The 23,695-nt window shown below is 40.4% G+C and overlaps 1 protein-coding gene across 4 annotated transcripts in view; it reads right to left on the bottom strand.

The window, feature by feature from the left end:
* The window catches only part of DPP6 (dipeptidyl peptidase like 6), a 547,763-nt gene that overhangs the window by 62,636 nt on the left and 461,432 nt on the right, over nt 1-23,695 (bottom strand). For all 4 annotated transcript variants that reach the window (XM_071559976.1, XM_071559978.1, XM_071559975.1 and 1 more), the window contains one exon: nt 21,789-21,909. In XM_071559976.1, coding sequence (XP_071416077.1) covers nt 21,789-21,909 — 121 coding nt within the window. The remainder of the gene's footprint in view (nt 1-21,788; nt 21,910-23,695) is intronic.

The following is a 23,695-nucleotide window of genomic DNA, read 5'->3' as shown; positions in this document are numbered from 1 at the left end:
CTCCTAACAATGAGCAGGTGTCCTACTTTGGTGGTGTGAGTCAGTCAGTCTCAGTAACAGCCTCTTGGACCATGCTGGCTAGACTGACACGTGGGCATTTCATCAATGTCAGTAAGTCTGTGATCTGTCAGGATGTTCAGATGTAATAATGAAAATAGGGACTGAATTATGAAAGCAGAAATATTAGAGATCATATCACCTGCTACTCCTGTTTCCAGCATTCCCTCCAAAGAGCAAATGCATCCAGGAAGCCCATCCACAGTGGCACACTGCTGTTTGCCATTAATGAATAGTAAGAATGTATTTTTCCATCACCTGGCAGAAACACAAACCCACAGCCTGCTGTCAGCTCTCCATGAGAGCCTGTTAGGTAGAGGCACTAAGTCTGAAGAAACTTTTCCTGGCAAAAGTCTTCTGAGTGATTTGCACTATAGCTCACTGATGTGGGAAATGCTCACTGCAAGGTCATATCATGCCTTCTCAATTGCGAAGGACCTAGAGGAGACAGAATTCACATTGCCCAAATGCAGTAGGGGCCCTTATAGTTGAATCCTGTTTTTCTTTCTTTATCCCCCACTGTCACTTAAAAGGTTGCTATGGCTGAAAATACAATTTGCTTATCTGTGCAACGCAGTGAGACAAATCAAGGCTTTCATTAGATGCTGAATATTACTCTATTCAAACCTGCTCAAGTAGCTTCCACTTCACCTTTCCTTTAAATTAAAAGTTACAGGTTCTTCCTAACTAATCTATGGGGTTTATAATAGAAGGAAGATGGACAGCCAGTCTTGACACAGGGGATCCATTTCAACAGCTACAGATGTATCAAGGAAGTTAGTGATCACAAACCCCTCTGAATTTGACTATCAAAAATTCATTAGACGATTGCAATAGTTCAAGAACACAAGTGCCCAAAAGCAATCTCTTTTAATGTTTCATAAAGAAATATGAGAGATAAGAAGACTGAACAGCTTGACATTGCTATTAAAGAACTTGATTCTTCAAGCCCACGGACTTTTATCAGCACTTGCACAAGCTGTCTTTCATGTGAATTGCCTGCATGATTTATTCACCCTCAGCAGCACCTGCTAGTCACCCAGCCTGAGCGCTAAGAAACGTCACTAATATTGCAAAATACAGCCCTGCTTTATGAAATGGGAGCTAGAGCACATTGACCGAATTTAGTTTAGCTCCAAATTCCTTACCTAGTTTAAACTGCCACAGTCATTGAACAGCCATTAAAAAACCAGTTAGAGAATATATAGCCCTCCTATGGCAATATTCCCAGAGGTTTCAACCTGAACAGTGATTCAGGATCTGGCTAACAGAGTGATTTAGCACAATAATGACTCAGAGGATGAATCTGATTTTACAGCACTGAGTAATCAGAGGAACTATTGAGATCAATAGAGTCACTCAGGAATAATAAAAAAAGAGAGCAGGATAAAAACAGAATTCAAATTAGCTTACAGCAATATTTCAGAAAAAATGCTCTTATCACATAACAGGGACATTTATTATTAATGAAGGTAACGGCATGTAATCAGGTTATGCCACTGATGAATCAGTGGGGTTTGACTGTGTTTATCAGAGTGGTGGCACTTGCATGTTGAACAGAATTCTGCTCTTCCTAGATGTGTGTTTCGAAGGTCCTCCACTATGGACTCAGGAAAGCATAAAGAAAAGACAAACATACATGCAGGATAATGTCCACCCATGAAAATCTCTCTTATTCCTACTATCAGGAAATACTATTTTAGCAATATTTTAGAGCTGTAGACTCCTATGTAGTAAGTTTAAATTACTGACAAAATCTTGCATAATCACTTTCCTTGGACCACTTGGAATTACCCCACCTCTGTAGGGAGCTGCAGACACCAGGCTAAACCCCAATAATGCCTAGAAGATCATTACAGATTCTTTGGGTATGGGTGATGTCTCCAGCTGCAATATGACAGGAGGGAAACCTGTGCCCCTGGGGCAGGTGCACCAACCAAGTCTGTGCAACTCTGGCAGTCACAGCCCAGAAACTCACATAAATAAGTGACATAGAAATAAACCCCAGTGGTTTTGGTGTGCAGGATGCCCACTGGGGAAATTGCAGTAGGTCCAGAGGAGGGCAGGAAGATGATCAGGGGGCTGGAGCACCTCTGCTATGGAGAGTTGGGAATGTTCCACCTGGAGGAGAGAAGACTCCAGGCAGACTTTACTGCAGCCTTTCAATACTTCAAGGGAGCCTATAAGAAAGATGGGGACAAAGTTTTTAGCAGGGCCCTGTTATGAAGACAAGGGGTAATGGTTTAAAACTGAAGGAAGGTTGGTTTAGATTAGGTATACAAAAGAAATTGTTTACAATGAGGGTGGTGAAACACAGGTACAGGTTGCCCAGAGAGGTGGTGGATGCCCCATCCCTGGAAACATTCCAGATAGGGTTGGATGGGGCTCTGAGAAACTTAATCTGATTGAAGATACACCTGCTCGTTGCAGAGTGGGTGGACTAGGTGAGCTTTAAATGTCCCTTCCAACCCAAACAATTCTAGGATTCTATGAAATGCTGGCAGACCATAAATCAATTTGCAGCAAACGGCATTTCTGCTACTACAACTTAAAAGCCCTTGTGTTAATGTAGTAAGCACATGATCAGACAAGGGCAGAAAGATTAGGGAAACACCTTCATTTCTACTGAGGTGGAAGAAAAGTACTGTGAGTGTTTCCATTCACATTTGCAGAGCACAAAGGGTTTGAAGGCCTTCAAGAATGCTGAAGGGGCACCAGAGGGTGAGCAAGGTGGTGTCACCCATCTTAAGCTCATGAGAGGGACCTGCTGGGCTTGGTCAGGCACAGGTTGCTCAGTGCCCTGCCCAGCAAAAGTTTGGTCTGTGGCACATTGCTCACCACAAGCACTACCCACACATATGTCTATATTCACTAACATTTTTATTTTTGAATTGATGACCATTTTAATTTCCTTGGAGAGTCCAAAGTTTGTGTCTCTAATGATTACTGGTTTTACTTTAAAGCCACAACAATTATAGTCTCCTAATGAGAGTTTTAATTGGATAGTGAATTAAATACCAGATGACGTTGACTATTCACAGTGGAAATGGAATTCCATAGGTTTACAATTCTTTAAAATTTCTGTTGTATTGATTTGAGTTTTATATTCCCTGTTGTACTTTGTTTCTCTTGGTTGTACATTGATTCCATTACTTTCAACTTTTTAATTTCAGATGACGAGGCCCCCATCCATAAACCAGCATATAAAAATTTCTGGAAAAATATACCAGAATGTATGGAAATGTGCATATAAACACACACCCAGAGCCATGCAGTAGCAGTGAAACAAAATTGCTTGCATAATTGGATCTAAAAGTGGTAGGAAGAAACTTATTAAAAATGAATATCATAGAAAGGCAATTAGGAATTTTAAGGGAAAAAAAGCCCTGATTAATTAACTGCAAATTGTAAGTATTACTTTGAATTGGGTTGTACAGAACAGGATCAAATTACCAATTATCCTTGCCTGCTTTGTTCAAAGATCATGAATGTGCATTTTAATTTACGCTGGAGAAAGCTAAATATACTTAGAACCAGCATGTAGAATTTTGCAGAAATCACTGGGGATGAGGGGGGACTCCCCCATTACCATATAAATGACATGCACAGACTTACAAATGACATGCAGGAGATCCAGCTCGTATTGTTCCTTAGGATGTCACTGGCAAATACCGGAAATTAAAATAAAGCTTATAACCTACCAGATAATAAATGTAACCCATACCCCACAAATCCCCATCTACCAAAGATAATTTTGTCTGCTGTTTTTCACTGATTAAGGGTGGCTTTGGAAAAAAAATACCCTCCTTGTTTCCCTACTTTATCTGTTGCATTATTGGCAGGATGGGAGATGGCTCCATTTTTATCTACCTAACAGCTCACAATACCTAATGTAGATTAATTTTTATTTCCAAGGTCATCATAGCCTGCACTATCCTTAAAAACTTCCTATTTGGTATTGAGGACAAATCCTACATTAAAACAAACAAACAAACACACACAGAAAGAACCCCCCCCAAAAAACTGATGCCATGAGCGACCCTCCCCCAAAGCAGAACTCCGAGCCATGTTAGTGTAGGGTAAGATAAAAAGTAAAGGTCCTTTAATATCACAGGCCTACAGCCCACAGGAATATGTGATGACATGCATGTACCCCAGTTCTTGTTTCCATGGCTTTTATAATAAGATCCCTCCAATCATTGCTTTACACATTTCTCAGTCCAGTCCCAGTCTCATCCCTGGTCCAACCCCCAGAATTGGGTCTGGGGTAGTCAAGACCCTTTGTCTTCATCAGCTCTTCTTCCTCGGACACACAAAGGTCTCTTGGAGTTCATCCAGTTCTGACTTCTGGGTCACTCTGACCTATGTTTATGTTTCGTTCTGTAGGCCTTCTGATATCCTTCAGCTCTACCTTGGAAAGGAGTCTAAACAAGATTAATTAACTAAAGGAATTTAAGTTCCCTGTTCTGGGACAGGGGTAGTGATAGAAAGGCATTAAACTTAAACTGTTAGAAATATTAACCCTTTAAAAATCTACAACTACTGTGTTCCTAAAATCTACAAAATGTGAAAATCAGTACAAAACCCCTTCAGCTACAAAACAAACCAAAAAAACCCCCCAAGAAACAAAAAGGGAAAATGGGAAGACTCATTATAGCAGCTCCTTTTCCACCAGTGTATTTTTACTCCAAAATCCGTGACATTAGCAGTGCTGCTTTGTTGAGTTAATGGCCGACCAATATCTCATTATCCCCTGCAGTGGTCTGGGAACTGGCTGTGGTTGTGTGGGGTGTGTGCTGAGCACCAGGCACAGCCAAGGCACAGGACATACCAACTTGTCAAGTACTTTCCCACCACCAGACTATAAAATGCAGGTTTTGAAAAGCCTAAAAATGCCTCAGATGGCAAATATTATCAAATTCCAAAGAAAATTCCATTTCCCTTGCTAAGTAGAACCAGAAACAGTGAGTTGTACTGTTTGCCATTTATTGTTTATCACTAAAAAAAGTAATTTTCTAAGGTATCTAATTCCTGGAGTATTTCAATGTGAGCTGCACTCAGAGATGACAATATATATATATATATTGTCCTTTCTTTATATGACTTCCTTGGATGCCTTTCATCTTTTCTTGGTAACTTTTCTTCTGGAAAACCCGGTAGGTCTGGGCTGGCTGAGCACCTTCCCAGCGATGACGCAAGGCTGCGGCAGTGCCCGAGGTGGGTGTTCTGCCCTGCTCCTGTGGGCACAGAAACTTGTGTGTGGGAAGGTTGATGAGGAAGGGAGGCTGCAAATTACTTTTCTGTCTTCTTCCAAGCGATATTTCTCTGTCATTCCCTCCGGCCTGCAGCTATAAATCCCAATTATGTTGTCGGCATGTTGGGTGGGAGTTTTCATCTTCATCATGCTTAGGAGGATTCCATTAGATGTGAAAATACTCAAAGCATGGTAACATCATGATTACACTTTTTTTTTCTTTCCTTTTTTTTTTTTTTTCCAGTGTGCAGAGTTTTTCTTTAGGAAGGCCTAACAGGATGTCTGGTTTCTCTTTTCCAGATCCATATTACCTAACTGAAAAAGGGATCATGATACACTACTATAAACACAACCATCAGGCTGGCTAATTGACTGTAAATTATCTTTCTGTGCCCTCTGTACTCTGAGAGATGGTTTAATGTAGTTTTAAGTCCAAATTTATAACTACTATTAATAATGTATCTGGTGATACATACTTACTAAGGATTCAGGTCTTGGTTCTCAGTGTGATATAAAGAAGTGTAACAGTGTCATGCTTGCCCACTAAGGACAGATATGTTTGAAGGAGCCAAATCCCCTCCTGGGGAGTCAAGCAACTATATTATGCCTTCTTTCCTTTTTCAAGTGGTCAGCAAAGTACACACACTCTTTCCACTAAGTTAAACTAAAAGCTTAAAATGGAGCAAAGTCAGACTGGAGAAGTGACTCTCCATCTTCAGACCCAATTTAGCTGTTGTTTTCACATAGGCAAAGGGCTAGTTTCTCCTCTAAACCATATTTCAGCTGTGCTTTCATATGCGTGTTTTCTCATAGAGGAAAAGAACAGGTCAAACATGGGACAGCGCAGGACAGGGACAACCTCTGGTTATCCCAGGAAAATTATTTTGCTGGAAACAAAGCCAATGGTTTGAAATCTAGTGTTTACTACCAAGCACTTGGTGGACTTGTATATGTAATTTCTGCACAGTTCAAGCCAATAACTTGTGCAGGTGAACATCACTTCTGAGAGGGGAACAGAAAGGTTGGCTGTTTTAATCCTAATACCAGTCAGGGCCAGGCCTGGGCTTTGAGCAACATAACTAGATCCATCAAGTTGCCACCCTCCTCCTCCTCTCCCAGGGAAAGGAGCTGTGCCATGACTGGATTCTGCAGTAGCCTTTTTGAAGACTTAATGGGATAAAGGAAAACAGACCTCTTGGCTTCTCCACTCTTCCTGCAACTTACCTTCAGCTGAGGTGCCATTCTGCAGTGCTGTGCTGAGATCTGCTCACTAAAGGTAATGTTGGACCTTGGTAATGAGGAGATCATGTACTACAACATTTCCACATGGCAGCTCACACCAGGATAAAATTGTTACATCTGCATTTCTATCTTGCTACTCCCACCTCTCACCTGGCACCACATGACCTCTGCTAACAGAGCCAGAACAACACCGCTGAAGTTATCATTTCTCCTTTCTGGGCTTATTATTCTGTCTTGCATAATTTTAAATTCTGCAAAAGCTTTGAAATGTTACTGATGTGTGTCAAGCTTTCCTGGTTCACTATTTGTCAGGGCAGCATCCAGCTCAAATTATTCTCACTTGCAAGGTCAAAATCAGATGCCCAAAATTCATAGGCAAGCTCTTAAACAAAAGATGTCTCATAAGCAACCTTGTGTTGTTAGTCAGACAAGGTAAGTGGGTCACTCCCCAGAGAGGGTTTTAAAAAGGACCCTGCATTCCTGAGTGGCAGAAGTGAGTTTCTTGTTCATCTCAGTGGGCTCGCTGGATCCATACAAGCAGGATGACAACTTCTTCCACCTTGGCTCCAGGTCTGATGTTTATCAACAGTGCCCATGAGCCAGATCCCCAGCTCCACAGACGTGCTGAAATGGGGAAATTTACAGGGAAATTCCCAAATCTACTCTCTGCTCCATGGTGCTGGACAAGAATCACATCAGTTCCCCGAACCTTCTGATCCTCCCCATCCTGTCACTGTGAGGTATCCCCTGCTGAGAAATCCACTGTTCTATCGGATGTTAAATATTAGGGAAAAGAGATGAGAAGCACAAAAGAATTCTAAGATACCCACATTTATCTGGAAAATTATTTATCCAGGGTGTCATCACGTATGATATAATCTGGGCAAGAAGTGCTACATCACAGGGCTTTTAGACCCTTATCAAGAGCCTCCACACATACTGGCCTTTAGGCAGTTCCCAGGGTGCTGGGGAAAGAAGGGTAGAGGGGAGGAAGAGAAAAAAAACCAAGATAAATGTAAAGTACCATGATTAATCCTTTCCCTCCTCATGTTTTTATGCAACTTTATGCTGTGCCTCCAAGGGGCAGCACAACCTCAGATTTCACATCTGAAATCCTTCAGCTGCTGGGGACACAGCTCTTACCTCCTGTCCTATTCTCACCATTTCTACCCTGCTGCTGATACTCCAGAATAATATATGACAATTTAAGGGTTAGGATGGGTCAACTTGATAATCAAGTGAAGTTTAATTTTAAAATGAGATATTGAATCTTTTAAGTCCTCTCCATGCCTACAGTCTGAGGTAGAGAGTAGAAAAATCAAAACAAACACAATAAATACAATGATCTCCAGATAATTCCCATCAAGTAAGATTTATTTTTATGTCTGTTTTCAGACTGCTGCATTCAATTTTAAAAGCACAATAGCATGGAAACATAATGTTTTGCTTTTAGGAGCTGTTTTTCTCCAGTTCTGTTCCTTACGAGTTTCTCAAATCTTTAATCTAGCTATCATGAAAGCCTCCTTTAAAGAATTGCTTTTGATCTGGTCTTATGCAGTAGCTACTGATGGTTATTCCCCCTCCCCCCCCCCATTGTTGTTAAATCAAATACAAGGCAATTATTCAACTTTGAGTAAAAGCAAAACTAATGTAGGAGGCAAATGCTTGTGAGTCATATGTGTAAAAAGGGAAGAGCTGAAGTGATTTGCTCCTATTTTCTGGGATTTGCAAGGCATGTAAGAGTCCAACAGCCCCTTCACAATGAAGAACAGAAGTAACAGTCTGACAGAGCTGAGGCAGCTTTAACAGCAGATATTTACCTTCTGCTCACAGGGTGCTCCATGGGCTGGAAAGGCTCCTTCTGTCAAAGTCACTTGGGACCAGTCCAGCCTTCCTGCACAGAGACTTAAACAGACACATCTCTCCAGTATGAACCCCTCATATCATGTGACCAAATCTGAAGGGCTCCTGCCAGGGGTATATGCTGGAGGCAATCCCAAGGACAGGATGAGAACAGCCAGATCTGGGGTTTTGCACAATGCTCTGCATTTTATTTGATTGCTAGGGTCTAAGGTGAGACTCTAACTTCAGTTTTGTGTCCTAATTTCTCTCATCTCATCTAAAACCAGGGCAATAACTGTGCCTCAGTTTGCCTGTTTCTAAAAAGATGGTAATAATTCCTGTTCTAGCAGGACATTTTTGGCAATTTTATTAATTGGTGCTTGCAAAAAGCATTAAGATCAAGACAGAATAATTGCCTTAGTGGAGGTCATAATTAGACTTGTACCAAGAGATACATCTGAGCGTCATCTGTGAAGCTCATTTAATTTTGTTCTTGCATTTCAGCTACAAGTGTGTGGGTGCTGAGGAGGGGAGCTGTTCTTACAAAGGCAATCACTGTATTTAGGATGAAGTTCAAGCACTTTGTTACACTGACACTGTACAAGGGATGTTGAACACAGTGGAGACCCGAGAACCGTTCATGCTGCAGTGAAGGCACAGACCTTGCAGTGGAGCAGGACAGAGCTGTTTGAAGGGAAAGCCAGCGAGGCCACCAGCAATCCCTGCGCTGGGAGGAGAGGCTCTCCTTGGCTGAGGGTCAACTCAGAGGCCAGCACTAATCTGATCAAAAAGGGGATTGTGAAAGCTCATCTGACTCAGACTGTAAAATCACGCTCTTGAATCCTAATAATTTCTACAGCAACCAGTTGTCACGTCATGAGGAATTACAAACTAAAGTTGAGGGGAGGGGAAAGAACAAGTTGACACACTTTTGTGAATCCCAAATCTGGCCATAGGCAGAACTTTAAGACTTTCAGTTAAAAAAACCCCAACAATTAAATTTCCATCTAGTGTGCCCTAAGAAGTATTTAGTGAAAAAGTAAGTCTCATGTTTCTAAATGTGACAGAAATGGGGATTATGCCAGGAAGTAACCCAGGATTATAAAAAATTTTGAGAAAAATCAAAATTAATGCAGAAACTTTGGAGATAATTTCAAGAAGACAGGCCACAGAATGATGGATTTTTGTACTCAAAAAAGTGTATAAATGACATCATTTCATAAAGAGAACTTTTTATTCTTTTCTGCAGTCTGCTCACTTTTCTACTGAATATTTTATGTAGCAGCATTTTGAATTAAAATTCAAGTCAAAAACCACACAAACACACCATCAAAGAACCGACTGCACACGCTAATCAAAAGCAGAATAGGATTTCATTTCACAGTGCCTCTTTCCAATCAGGATGCTATTTGCATACTATATTTTTTTCCAGCAAATCATGCAGATTTCTAGCTGTTTGCAGCTTTCCTTTTGAACCTTGATAAAGTAGCTGCTCCAGCTCTCCCCAGTCTTACCACAAGGTGGCAATGTAACCTCCACCTTCCTGCTGGGGAGGTGAGTTGCCTCTGATTTCCTCCTTCATTATTTCTTATTCACTCTAATTATCATATTTGTAGGTGGCAATTACAGTCTTCTGAGTTTCTGCTTTCCATTTCCTCTATAAATTTAATAGAGGCTTGTTGGGTTTATTTTTCAAATAAACTCTGCAACATTTCTAAGGACATTAAACCCTGTAATATAAGAGTTTTTCTTTCAGTTAATGCAATACTGTATGTTTCTCTGATCTCTAATGAAGTTTTGAGGACCACTCTGGAATTATTCCCTTTTGCCAACAAACATTTGTATGTCCTTCTGTTTTAACCCTTTCCTTCATAGACAGTACCTCTCCTATGTTGCTTCAGTTGCCTCACTGGAATTTAAAAAAAAAAAAGTCTGAAATGAATTAAAACCAGTTTAAAAAAATGCGTGAACCCTCCCCCCCCCAAAAAAAAATTAGGAGTATGTATATAACAACCACAGAAAATGGTAAGATTTCACCTCTAAAGGAAATACAGATGAAGAAGAAAAGGGGATCCATGAGAGGTCAGGCTTTTGCAAATCACAGTAAGAAATAAAATTGTAGTCTTCATTTTAAATGATTGTGCTACTGAGAAAACAAAACAAAACAAAAAGCCAAACCCCAATCTATTTGTTACTACCTTTTGAAATCAGTATGTAGAGATAGTTTGGATCTAAAATAGGATGTAAACCTCTTTTCCTGCACTTTTCAAAACTTGCTGATAATTGTCAGGCTGGATTATAACTATACCAAGTCTCAGAAGAAGACATTTTTCTCTGATCCCCAGCCCAGGCATCATACATTTAAGGCTTAATTGGTTATATGCAAGAATACAGCACTATATAAGTTAGTGAAAACACTCAAAAAGAAAAAAAAGTCTTGAAGCAAAACTCAACATAGTTTAAGAATCATGTACATTTGTTAGGGGTATCAACTTCTGCTTAACTGTATAATTTTGATATGAATTTAATATGTAAATCAGGGTATTGTACATACTAAATGAGATTGTAATTGCGAATTTTACATTTATGTTTCTGGCACATTTGTATGAATTACAGGAAACATTTTTCAGCTAGTAGTTTGGAATTGAAATACTCTGCCCTACAGACTGCAGTGGTCACCCCTCCCTGTATAATCAGTACCAGGTGAGATGAAGAGTAAATTTTTTCTTGGTGTAGCTTACATCCACATAATCAGTACAATTGCAAGGCCATCTCAAGGACCTGGCTACATCACAGGAAATTTTATGGATAAGAACAGAGCACTTGGTAGTTTGCTTTAGTACTATGTGATCCTTCCACTCTTATTAAAATATGAAAAAAACTTTAAAAGTGAAAAGACATTCCTTCTAAATCTACAATTAAGGAATTTGCTAAGAAGTATTCAAAATACATATAAATAAATTACAATATTTAGTTCTTAGCAGCATTTTGTGTTCCTGTGCTGTTTAATGTGACTCAAAACAATATAATATCTTTTCCCAGTGCAGAGCAACATGTGAGAATTTTCATGGTCTTAAAACTTCTTACGGTTGGAGAACAGGTCACAGCAACCTGTCAGTCACTAAAAAATAAAAAAAAAAAAAAAAGAAAGAAAAAAGCTATTCTAGTCATAGTTTTCTGGTACACAAACAGCAGCTTGTCAAGCCAGGAGCACAAACTGGCTGAAAGTGTGATCATTCAGCACCAGGATGACAAGATGACACAGGCGAACATAGAAATCACTGTGATCCCTTTAGAAGAAAATAACTGGGAAGAATGGCAGCAAATCCTGCTCTACATGACACAGCCGTGCTGTAGAAATAATTTGCAGAGTAGGAAACTCATCTTGAAATGGATGGAGTGGAAAGTAGGCAAAGAGGACGGGCAACCCGTAACTGATCAGCACTGTTCTTGTTGGAGGCTGCAGATCTGAGCAGATGTCACAACATGGGTTAATTTCTCAGTCTTATGTCTGATGCTGTATCTGGCTCTGCTTTGGTGGGTAATGAAACCTGGCATGATACCTATCACCTCATCTCCAGACCCTCACAAATCCCAGTGGATATGGGTAAGGACTGCAGGGAGGCAGAGCAGGGTGAAGGTCAGAGCAGCACCTGCTTTTGTTTGCCATGGATTTGAAGAAGAACCTCTCCTACATGTTACAGTGTTGCTTGTTCCCTGCAGTCCTCATCCCAGGATGGGACTGAAGGTTCCTGCCCTCCTGGATTCAGTCCCTGCTGTGTCACGCTGGCTGCTGTGCACACATATGTGGTGTTTGCAGGCACCTGGCAACCCCAGCCTGCCACACATATTTTACTGCTTAACCATCCAAAAGTTTTAATATCATCTTTAAAATATGCTGTTTCCCCCACTTTTCTAATTACCATTAACTCCATGGCATAGTTTCCTCTTAGACCCGTACCCACTGAAGACTGGAAAGCAGCTGGTGCAGAAGCTACACCATATGGTAGTTACTTATAGCAACATAAACTAATTGAGTGTTGAGGGTGATATAATCCCTGGATGCTTTATCTTTTAGAAACTGCTGGTATATCAATCTGATCACTTTAATGATCTTCTCTAGTTTTCCAGTTTTCTGGATCCAGAGTAAAATCCAGGTAGAATCGCCTCCATGTCCTAGTTGGTATCACCATTGCAGTCATTATTGGGCTTCTTTGCCTCATCTGAAAAATACCTTGTACTGTAACACTCACATCCCTCATGTACTAAAGATCTGAGGTCCAGAGGAGAGCTGGTAGCTCGAAACACAGGCGGAAAAAACAGTCTTTCAGGGTCTGAGCATGTTGGTTGTCATGCCTCATGCAATGGCAAGCACATGCAGCACAGACAGTTATACTGAAGGTCGTTTTTCACATATAAAGATTTAACCTCTTGCCTGTTCTGTTGAAACAGCAAACTTGAGCTCTGGGGGGACATCCCTGGTCCCCAGTCAGCCTTTGGCAGTGATTCACCCATTGTATTTCACATGGCTTTACTGCTCTGTCCTCTTAATCACTGGCTCACTATGACCTCTGACTGCTTACAGCTGGCATCAGGATTTGGGCTCGTAGTATTTTAACTCCTCTTCAACCTGGTTCTTTTTTTTTTTTTTTCTTTTCAGCTTGGTTCTTTGGAGGGTTTTTGGTGGTTTTTTTTCGTTTTGTTTTTTCTTTTGGGGGGGAGGTTGTTTGGTTTTTTTTTTTTAATACAGGAGCTGACGTACACAAATTATAAGCTGACTTGTGTCATCATTTTGGATATCCTTTTGATTTCCCTGCTATTATACAACAACAGACAGGCCAACTCTGAGTGATAATTACGTATGTCAGCAGAATTTTCATCCCTTTCATGTAGCTTCCACTCATTCTAATTTCGACAGAGCACATTCACTTTTGCTTTTTTTATTTTTTTTTATTTCTTACTCTTTATTCAGGCCAGGAAGCAGTGAGACAAAAGGGACAGCTATTTCAGCAGCCTGTAGCTTTTCCACTGGTCTCTGAATTTCCATAAGCAAGGCTGTATCAAGGAAGAACCTGTGCATCAAGAAAAAAAACTACAGAAGATTTCTTTTCAGGTAAAATTGATAGAATTATACACTAACTTAAAATTTCTATGGCTATCTTTCAATTTCATTGTTCTTTCTGTCCTTTTAATCACTTCTTGATTGAAGCAGTTTTAAAACATGAAGCCTGCTTACTTTCTTTAAAATATGTGTTTCAAATAAAAGTACTTGGACACTCTCAGAAGAAGTTAACAGCCAGTTTTCCTCAGGGGAATAATAATGCACATATATATGTATCATAATAGAGAGTTCCATTCCTTACACCCATCTTGTACAAACAGTTCATGTGTATTTACCCTGTTATATATAAAAACAGGTATTCTATAAACTCTGAAGGGATATTTCAAGAACTCTTACAGTGACTTGTAATTGTAGAGCCAAGATGTCAAAGTGCAAAGATATCAGAAAAACCCATCAAAACTAGATATAAAATCATAATATTTTAGATCCAAAAGAAGACCAAAGAAATCACCTAATCCTCCCAGTGCACTGAAATAGGATTGATGTTTATCTCAACAAACTATGACAAAAATCTAATTCACTCTTAAAAATCCCCCTGGACAGAGGTCCCAGCAGTATCCCTGGGCAACATGCCCTAAAGGCCATATTTCCCCCCAGTAATACTGTACATAGATTTGTACAAATTAATTCTTTTAATCTCTTACAACATTCTACAGCCTGGAAGACTCTTACATGTGTCACAGGCCCTGAGCTCAATTCTACCAGCATGGAAATGATGCATTTCTGTTTTACCCTCAGTGAACCTGATCACCTAAATACATTCTTTGTGTTTTATCCTGTTAAATCACAGATATGATTCTCTGGAGGAAAAGCATAGCTCTCAAATTTAACTGAATTTGAAAATACTCTCTAACATTCCCCTCTTTGTTTTTTTGGGAATAATATAAGTTAAAGATATTTCATTTGAAACCCTGATAGTGGATATAAAGCATGGATATTACAGCATTCAGCATCCTGGTGCAGATTCAGAGCACCACTATTAGCTTTCATGGAGTAATTTCAGACTTTAACTTAGCATGGCATAGGTCAAAATATGTTCTGCAATATTTAAAGTGCTACTATACTAATTAGTTATTTAAAATACCAGCATAATCAGAAATTGAGGACACAGATCTCCAATAGACAATTTAATCCAAGGCCTCTGTAATGAAATTGGTGCAGAGAAAACCATAACAGCTCTGTTATATGCCTTATAATACATCATTTTTTGGAAATACTTGACTCAAGGGAAAGAATACTTCTTTTGTGATACCTACTAGAGCTTCAGGGCAAACAAAATCAACTTCACTCACTGAACACCTCTTAAGGTACTGGCAGCTACTGCCTGGCCAGTGACATCAGATTGACAACTGGCTTCCTTCCACTGCCCCAAGGAGATCACTGACCACAGTAAACAACATTCTGTTTTCCTTCCAAAAGCCATCCTGAAGCCTGAATGATGGTGATCCAAAAATTAGAAGATGACAGGTGTTGGTTTTGGCCAGCAGCCTCCCTCCAGACAACCTTCTGCAGTAGGGGAAGGTTAAAGACTGGGCTAGAGCTGGCAAGGTTTCTTGTGGTGCAGTGCTCGACTTTGAAGCCAGTCCAGGTAGCAGCACATTTTAAGTTTTCAGGAGCTTGCTGATTTCTAGGCAGGCATTCACAATGTGCATTGCAACTGGTTCGATTTTTCCCTGACCATTGCCAACTGAGAAGGGCCAGAAGCCTGTTCTGGTGATGAAATCTGTAATGTGATCTTGCCTGGGACAGGGGAACCCCCAGCAATGCAAGAAGGTGAGAGAACTTCTACCAAACTTTTCATGATATTATCTATTGAAATTTAAGACTCTTTTGCTCTGCTTTAACATGAATAAGACAAAATAATGTTGCATCTATTTAAGCTTCCTTGCAACAGAATTATGTACGGTGGAAATACCCACTTCAAACACATGGCTGAGGTCAAAAGCTGCTCTTCCTTCTTACTTTAACTGCAAACAAACTGAGCAGATTTTATGCCCACTTGGTGTAAATGGGCATGCAAACAAAGGTGCACAAAAATGCAGTCACCTTCAATAGGCAGCTAAATAATGGCTAACTGGGACTTGTACAGCCCCAAGTGCTACACAGAAGCTTCATGTATGGAATGAGCAACATTGAATGGCATCCAATACGCAAAACAGAGAAAAATAGTTATTTTAGTATGGAGAAAATGTTGCTGGAGCACCACACTGTTTTTGCTCCTTTTCCTGAACAAGCACATAGATAAGGGAAAAGGTTTCATGCAGCTTCCTCAAAAATCCTGAAAAACATCAGCAAGTACTTGAGGGCAAACTAACGGGTTTTAGATTTGAAGTGCATTTGTGGCCCTATCTGATGCCATTTCCCAGTTCAAAGTGTTTCCCAAATTCCCTTTACCCCATAGCAGCTATGTAGAATTGCAAAATTATTCATGTCAATGCAATAATTTCTTTGTGACTGAAAATATGAAAGTTATTAAAAACAAATTAAAATCTGTATTTTCTGTCCCAATGATTCTGCACCTACCTTGTCAAAAAGGAATCATTCATAGTCCCATTAGAGCTTTTAACAGTCTGGAGCACTGGCTTTTGCATGGAAAGAGATTTATTTATCCAGAGTATCTTAAGAAATACAGTGATGACTCAGTCCAATTCTTCATGTCATCCTCCCCCACCAGGTCTTGGAGCTACTAATTACTGGAAAGGTTACCCCTGACACTGAAATATTAGGATATGTCATCACCCTCTCTGGTGGCACTGAACAGGAACTTCAGGAGATACTTGCTTTCAGCCTAGTTATGAATGTCCCTTTTCAAATTCAGGTGTAATTTGATCATCAAAGTTCCTGTTCCCAAGCAGAAGTTCAGCATTCTCTTATCACACAATGAAAAATGGAGCACACCACGAAATTAGCTAAGACACTGCTTCAGCAGACTTACTGAGCATTTTCCCAGTACTGAGACCACTTCTATAGTCCCAGAATTAATACTTCTAAACTTAAGCAATATGTCTACTTAACTTGCTTGAAATACTATAAGCATAAAAGGCACTGTTCAAAACAACTGATATTTGATTTGGCAGCTCCTACCAGGTGCTGCTCTTCTGAGAACGGTCATATATGTTCTAAATATACCCTCTGATATTTTTTGTGAGATGCTGATTAGATTATGGAGAAGATTTTTCTTTATTACTGTGTTCTCTTTCCTCTCTTTATAAAGTCCATGAAGGGAACAGAAGCACTATTAGCATGAATCAGCCAGCAGCTTTGGATTTGTAGTTCCCACAAGCTCAGAGAGAGTTTCGGGGAAATGTATGCGAGGGGAAATTGGGACCTTTTACTAGATCTTGCAGCAAAAAATTCTGCAGTTTCATTGTCTTAGTGATGACATCCTGGCCTCTCCCACCAGGTGTCACTGCAAAGTCACATAAGAGGATCTGTTGGCGATCACACAAGATTCAGACAAAATGAAGATTAATAAGGCATAGGAAACATCTCTGAAAAAGAGTCTTTTTTCCACCCTCCTCTTGGCTCCTGGCCAAAAATAAAGCACAACAATGACACTTTGCATTAAGCTCAACAAAGCAGAGTATCAGTTTTAAATGATGGCCATGTATAGCTCATATTGTGTAAGGGTTTTAAACGTGTGTTATGGGAGCTGAGGCTGGGGCTTCACTGCCAGATGTGATTCCTGTGACATGAAGGTGGGGAGATGTCCAGCTGCAGTGCCACAGCCGTGGTGTTGGGACTAAGTCTGGAACGGGGATGGTCTCTTTGAATAATCTTTAGATTTAGAGACTTCCAGGGGCAAACCCTTCTGATCCTCCAGCAGTGTCACGAGATGAGGGAGTAACTCATATGCAATTATTACTTTTGCAACCAAAATCCTTAAAACTCAAAAATATGACCCACAGACCATGCTGCAAAATACTTTTGAAGTTTTTTTTTTTTTGTTTCTACTCCTGCAACTAAGGTCACATGCAACAAAACACAAAGGAAACCCCTCGGTTTCACATTTTATGGATGTAACAGAACCATCTATAGGTGAAAATCCTTCCTTGCCCTCCCACCAGTGACAGCAGCACACACCACTGTGCCACATGCTGCTTCCCCATGATTTCCAAGCACACAAGCACAGACTTAGCAGTAGAGCATGGCTCCAGAAGTTATCTACCTATATCTATGAACACAGACTTGCTCAGAGAAGATCACACCAGGACTTCATAGCAGTGCTATTGCAGAGAAGATCCCTGTGTTGATAAAAGGACCCTGAATTACCCTCTGGGGTGTTCCTGGTCCGGCAGCAATGTGCCAGTATGGAGAGAAGTCCTCCTGCCCTATTCTCCAGGATTCAGCATCACACAATTTTGAACTCAGTGAACTTCCAAAGTGCAACCCAGGCACACCTCAGTCTTCTCTTTTTCACTTAACAGGATCACAGAAGTGACCTCCATCAGACCACCTTGCTGCCACCCTTCCTCACAACATCTGAACAGCTTCTCCAAGTGCTTGGTGGCAAGTGAAGATACTTTAATTACACTATGAGAGAATTAATTTCTGTGAAAGAGTGCCCTAAATGAAGTGTTTCAATGAAATGAATTTTACCTGCACTTCACTTTTTAAATGTACATTACTTAAAAAATTACTATTTATGTAAAGAATATGTAAATACTCTTACCATATTGCTTTGGAAGTACTTTGTTCTACATCAGCACTTGTTTTAAAATTATCTTTAAGACTCGTTGCTGCTAAAACTTATTCTGAAACCAACAACGATCATACAGCAAACTGAAATAAAAACCACTCTTTGCTGCTGCTATGCATTTAAATGTGTAGCTGATTTCAGCTGCAGAACTTTAAACTCTCTTTTATAGGATATTACTCCATTTTAGTGTAAGCATCTATCAGGCACACCTCTGAAAATGTTAAGTCAGACTATGAAAACATTGTCAATGCTTATTTTAGTAATAAAACTCATGTTTAATCTATGCTTTCATGTTACAGTAATCTATGTATCAATCTATAACCTTCCAGCTAAATGCACTAAGTAGATTAAGCTCTGATTGATTTGAAATGTTTTTCACTACATTATCAAAAGTCTACAGATCAGCATAAATACCTCGAAGAAATTTTTTCCCCTTTGGCAGATTTACAAAAGCAGAGCTTAACTTGAATTGAAATGAACTTCTGCATTTTTCCAGGGCAAAAAGCCTGTCAAATCTACTCTAGATGTGCTTTGCTTCTGGACTTAGTAAAAACCTGTGATTTATAGTACAGTGCATCTATTCTGTCGTGGCAAAAGCAATGACATAGAAGGAAAAGTGTTCCCTCTGGATCTACGATTCATATGAAGTGTCAGGAGTTACCCCAAAGGGTGGCACTGCTGAGATTGCCATTTGCACAGTGTGGTGTGAAAAAAGCTTTCAGAAGGGGTGTGTGTGTGTGTGTGTGTGTTTTTGTTGATGTGCTCCTGCTATATACAATAAAAGACATTAAAAATCAGCTTCTGCAAGTAAAAAACACCAAGTTTTGTTATTTCTGTGCTGGGTTTAGGGAAAGTGAGAGGCAGGTTGTGAGCTGTCACAGTAACCCAGAGGGGGAGGCTCATCTGTCGTTGCCAGCGGTCACGAACTTCAGCAACAAAAAGAGCATGTGAGGAAGAGGAGTGTGCTGAACTCTCTGTGATCCCATTTCTCGCAGCTCCTTTGTAGACTATCTGCTGGAGATGGCTGCACAGATGGAATCAGACTTCTACATATGCTCAGCATCCATGCCGGTGGCTCACTGAGACGACAGAAGTGGAAACAAACATGGGCCTGAGCATCCCACCCAGCTCCGTTAGGGAGGTGGGGAAGGCACATCTACAAACGACAGTGTGAGAAGAGGAAAAATAGTCCTGAGGAGGTAAATTTCAGTCTTTGCCCAGTTTTCAAGCATTTCAAGTCTGGTAGGTATGGATTTAAAATGTTGTTCCAGTTTATCCCTCTGAAGAGGTGGCACCCAAGAAAAGGAGAGAATTTGGAATAACAAAGGTAATGGTAAATAGTGTGTTGGCAGAGCATCCCAGCTGCTGCCAGGGTAAGGCTTCAGCCCCATTGACAACAATGCCTGAATTCCCATGGACTCCAATGGGGAACTGTCACTCATCTCTCAAGGGTCTTTATCCATTTACCACTATGCAATATCCAACTTCTTCTGGGATCCTGCTCCATCCTTCCATGCATGTAGACAGCTGGCATCTGAACACAGTAGATCCATTTGACAATGCTGCCGTAAGTCCTCAGTCCTGATGCCACTCTCAGGCTTACCTCCATGAGGATTGCACAAGTGATGTAGTGCAAAAGAAGGAGTTCATCTCACACAGTTCAGCTCTGCATTTCATATTGGATTCTTCACTTCATTACTTGGGAACTTTTACATGTAAAGTTTTCCAGGAGTAGGACCTTCTACACATTGCTTGTGAAGTAAGGAAATTATTTAGTTCAATATAAACTGTGTTTGGACACAAACTGACATTTCCAAAGGAGTGCTAGATCCTAGTTTCTTTAAAACATACTCCCAATGAATAGCAGATTCAGTCATCCTAATCTGCTTGTGCCTCACAGAGAGGTTACAGAACCTGGCTTGGAATAATCAGATTGTATTTGATCATAAATTCATTTCTTGGTACATTAACATAAAGTTAACAAGCAAATTCATTATAAAGGACAAACTGGAAAGTCAATGTCAGCCAAGAAATAGCCTGAGCAATCCCATAATTGAATGAAAATGTGTGTCAGCAAAACAAGTGTCATCATGGGCTTGCTGGTGTGCTTGCAGTTCACAGGCTTGACAATCTCCTCTCAGCGTGGGGCTATGTGTGAGACTCTACGAGAAGACCTTATGTACTAAATGATGTTTATCAGCAAAATACGGGTAGTAGTAGCTACATTTGACCTACAGAGTCAAACAGGCTTGCCCACAACTTCAGTAGCTAATTAATACATAAAGAAAAGCAAAAGAAAATTTGCATTTTGTAGCTTATTAGCCACTCTTCTTGTGTCCTTCACAAGGAGGACATTTACTTGTAAATATTCTATGGTACACTCTAAACAGATATTTAAATATAAAAAGTAATGAACTGCTATCAGATTTTTCCATGGATGTGTTTGACGAATTTGTACACTGATTTATGGAATCAGCTTCTAAGGGAGTGGCAAATAAATTTTAATTCCCTCATTTTTGGGTTAAACTGTCCCAGTTTAGCTGTGATACAGAGGAATTTAAAGAGCAATTCATAATTTTACATCAATTAATGCAACCTATTCTGTTCTGTTATGCCTCAAGAAAACTGGGAGCAGCCAACAGAACACAGTTAAGAGATGTATCCGGAAACTTTCTCTCCACAGAGGTAAGAAATACTTGGGACTATGATGGGAACCATAGAAAAAAGTGTGACTTTAAAGGGAAACTCTGTCACAGAAAAGAGACACTGCCAGGTCCAAAACCCATGATCCTTATGAGAAGGAACTGCCCTCAGCAGCAATCAGCAACAGAGAGGGATGCCATTGGGGTTAGGGTGTGCCTGTTATACATATGCATATATTAAAATTTTAATTCTGATACAGTATTAGTTTAAAAGCCCAAAAGAACTGGGGATAGCAGGAATCCTTTCCTAAGCTATGGAGCAGGTAAGATCACTTCACAAGCTCACAGACATCTAAATGGCCATTCTCCAGTTGAAAGGATCAAAGTAAAGCAGTGCTCCAGAGATGACCCTCTAGCCCATTAGGCTCATTTTCAAGGGAAAGAAGCCAATTACTGCAAGAACCTGTCTGATTTTAGAACTTTTTAAAGTAGCAAGATCTGAGCAGCTTCCAGGGCCCACCTAGTGCTGTGGAAAACAGCTAATCAAGTAAAATTGTTTTCTTGCTTCTTCCCTTACAATACAACCTCTTTCCCTCTCCATTTCTGTCCTTTTTTGTGACTTGAAAACTGGCACATCTATGAGTGATTGCAGGTGCCATTAAATAATGAAGCAGTTCTGTTCATTAAAACTCAGTGATTTATTACCTTTGGACTAAGGGAAAGAAAACAGCCTGAAAACAGAATTCTTACATCATTTCACATTATTTTCAGTCCAGCACATCAGGCAAGTGTTAGAATAGCAGATTTTAAGCTCTCTGGTCCACCAACCCCCAGAAATGCAATGCTGGATGTCTAATTCCAGACAGTTCTGTAAATCTAGAGTGTAACTTAAGCTCATAACTAACTGCTGCCCTAAATGTCATGTCCTACCTTCGTACAGCCAGTCGCTGAGCCCATTGAAAATAACACCTTCCTTTCCTGTGGAGACCACTCGGATGGCTTGTTTCCCCACATGAGCACAGTAATAGATGTTATTCTCAAAGATAAATATCTGATTTGAAGGGAAAAAAGAAAAAGAGAACAGCATTAAGCAGTGGCTCCATTATAAAATGTTGCATTTTCCTTTTACAATAATTGGCAGTACAAAATAACATATCACATTTTTATAGCATCTTTTGTCCAAAAAGGATTTCCACAGCTTGCTTCCAATGCCATCAGCTAATTTTCAACAAATTGAAGCCTTAGTGCTTTGATACAAGTTTTATTTTCTCACTCCTGTCTTTATTTCAGAAATTGAACAGTGCAGTTAGAAGGCGTGAGATGAATGCCGTTGCTCAGGATGTTGAAAAAGTGGTCCAGGATACAGCAGCACTTTGCAGAACTGATGTTGATGCTACGTGGGGACTGAATTGGCTACTGAAAATGGCTTCTTACTTGTTTCCAGCTACTCCTGCTTCCTTAAAATACAGTTGTCAATCTTTTAAATAAATCTGAATCTATTTATTAATGCAGATTCAATGAGACATTTGCTATTGAATAAGTACCGTCTATGTGACTGTACCACGTTGGCCAACCAAGCATAAAAGGTTGGTGTTTCAGCTGGGGAGCAGGAGCTCATGCTCCAAGGACACAAAGGGGTGTGCTAGACCTCCCCAGTCCCCAGGCCATCTTCCTCCAGGAGCCAGGATGGATGGGACAAAGGCCACGGGGTCTCACCTCCCTGCCAGCATGAATGCAGCTGCCTATAACCTCCAGTCCATCTTTGGAAACCTCCCCACTCCTGTTGCAAGAGTCTAGTGGATTCAGGTTGCTGAAAGATTACATTATCAAAATGTTATGGCATTTCACAGCTCCTCGGGAAGCCAAGGGCAGGCTCACACCAAGGATGGCCATCAGGTAACTCTGCCTGCCTCTACAAACACCTTCTCAGAGAACTGACGCTGCCTGAGGGAAAATAAATATATCTTGGAGAAGAATTGAAAAATATAAAATTCTTATCAATCTTAAAAATTTCAGTTCAAGACTGTTAGGAAAACAAAATAACATAAGACTCCCTAGTAAGCTGCCTATTTTTTTTTAAAGCCAATTTTTTGAGAGGTTGGATCTACTGCTGTGAGAATACTCCTGTGAATCACGGTCTCTGTTGAGCAAGATTTTAGCCAGTCATTAATAAAACTATTGTTCCATGGCATGAGTCTTTATAATGTGGTTAAATGCTTTGTTCTGTGTTTCGCTGTCATCGATGACACAGTTCCTGTCCCCTCACTCCAAAGTGAACTGCATCCTACTCTAAATAGAATCATAGAATCACAGAATCATTGAAGTTGGAAAAGACTCTTAAGATCTTTCAGGTCCCTTCCAATGCCAACCATTCCATGATTCTGCAATTCTACGATCATCGAGTCCAACTGTTAACCCAGCACTGCCAAGTCCACCACTAAACCATGTCCCTCAGTGCTGCATCTACACATCCTTCAAATACCTCCAGGGATGGTGACTTCACCACTGCCACAAGTGGCTTGGTCCAATGCTTGACAACCACTTCGGTGAAGGAATTGATCCTAATATACAATATAAACCTCCCTGGCACAACTTGAGGCCATGTCCCCTTGACTTTTCACTTCTTCCTTGGGAGACCGATTGCCACCTGGCTACCACCTCCTTTCAGGTAGTTGAAGAAAGGTTTCTCTTCAGCTTCCTTTTCTCCAGGGGAAACAATCCCAGCTCCCTCAGCTGTTCCTCATACGATTTGAGCTCTAGACCCTTCGCCAGCTCCATTGCCCTTCTCTGGACACACTCCAGCACCTGAATGTCTTTCTCGTACTGAGGGGCCCAGA

The sequence above is a fragment of the Pithys albifrons genome, chromosome 7, assembly GCF_047495875.1.
Source record: "Pithys albifrons albifrons isolate INPA30051 chromosome 7, PitAlb_v1, whole genome shotgun sequence".
NCBI lineage: Eukaryota > Metazoa > Chordata > Aves > Passeriformes > Thamnophilidae > Pithys > Pithys albifrons.
The sequence above is the reverse complement of the archived record's forward strand: the minus strand, read 5'-3'. Positions and strand labels throughout refer to the sequence as shown.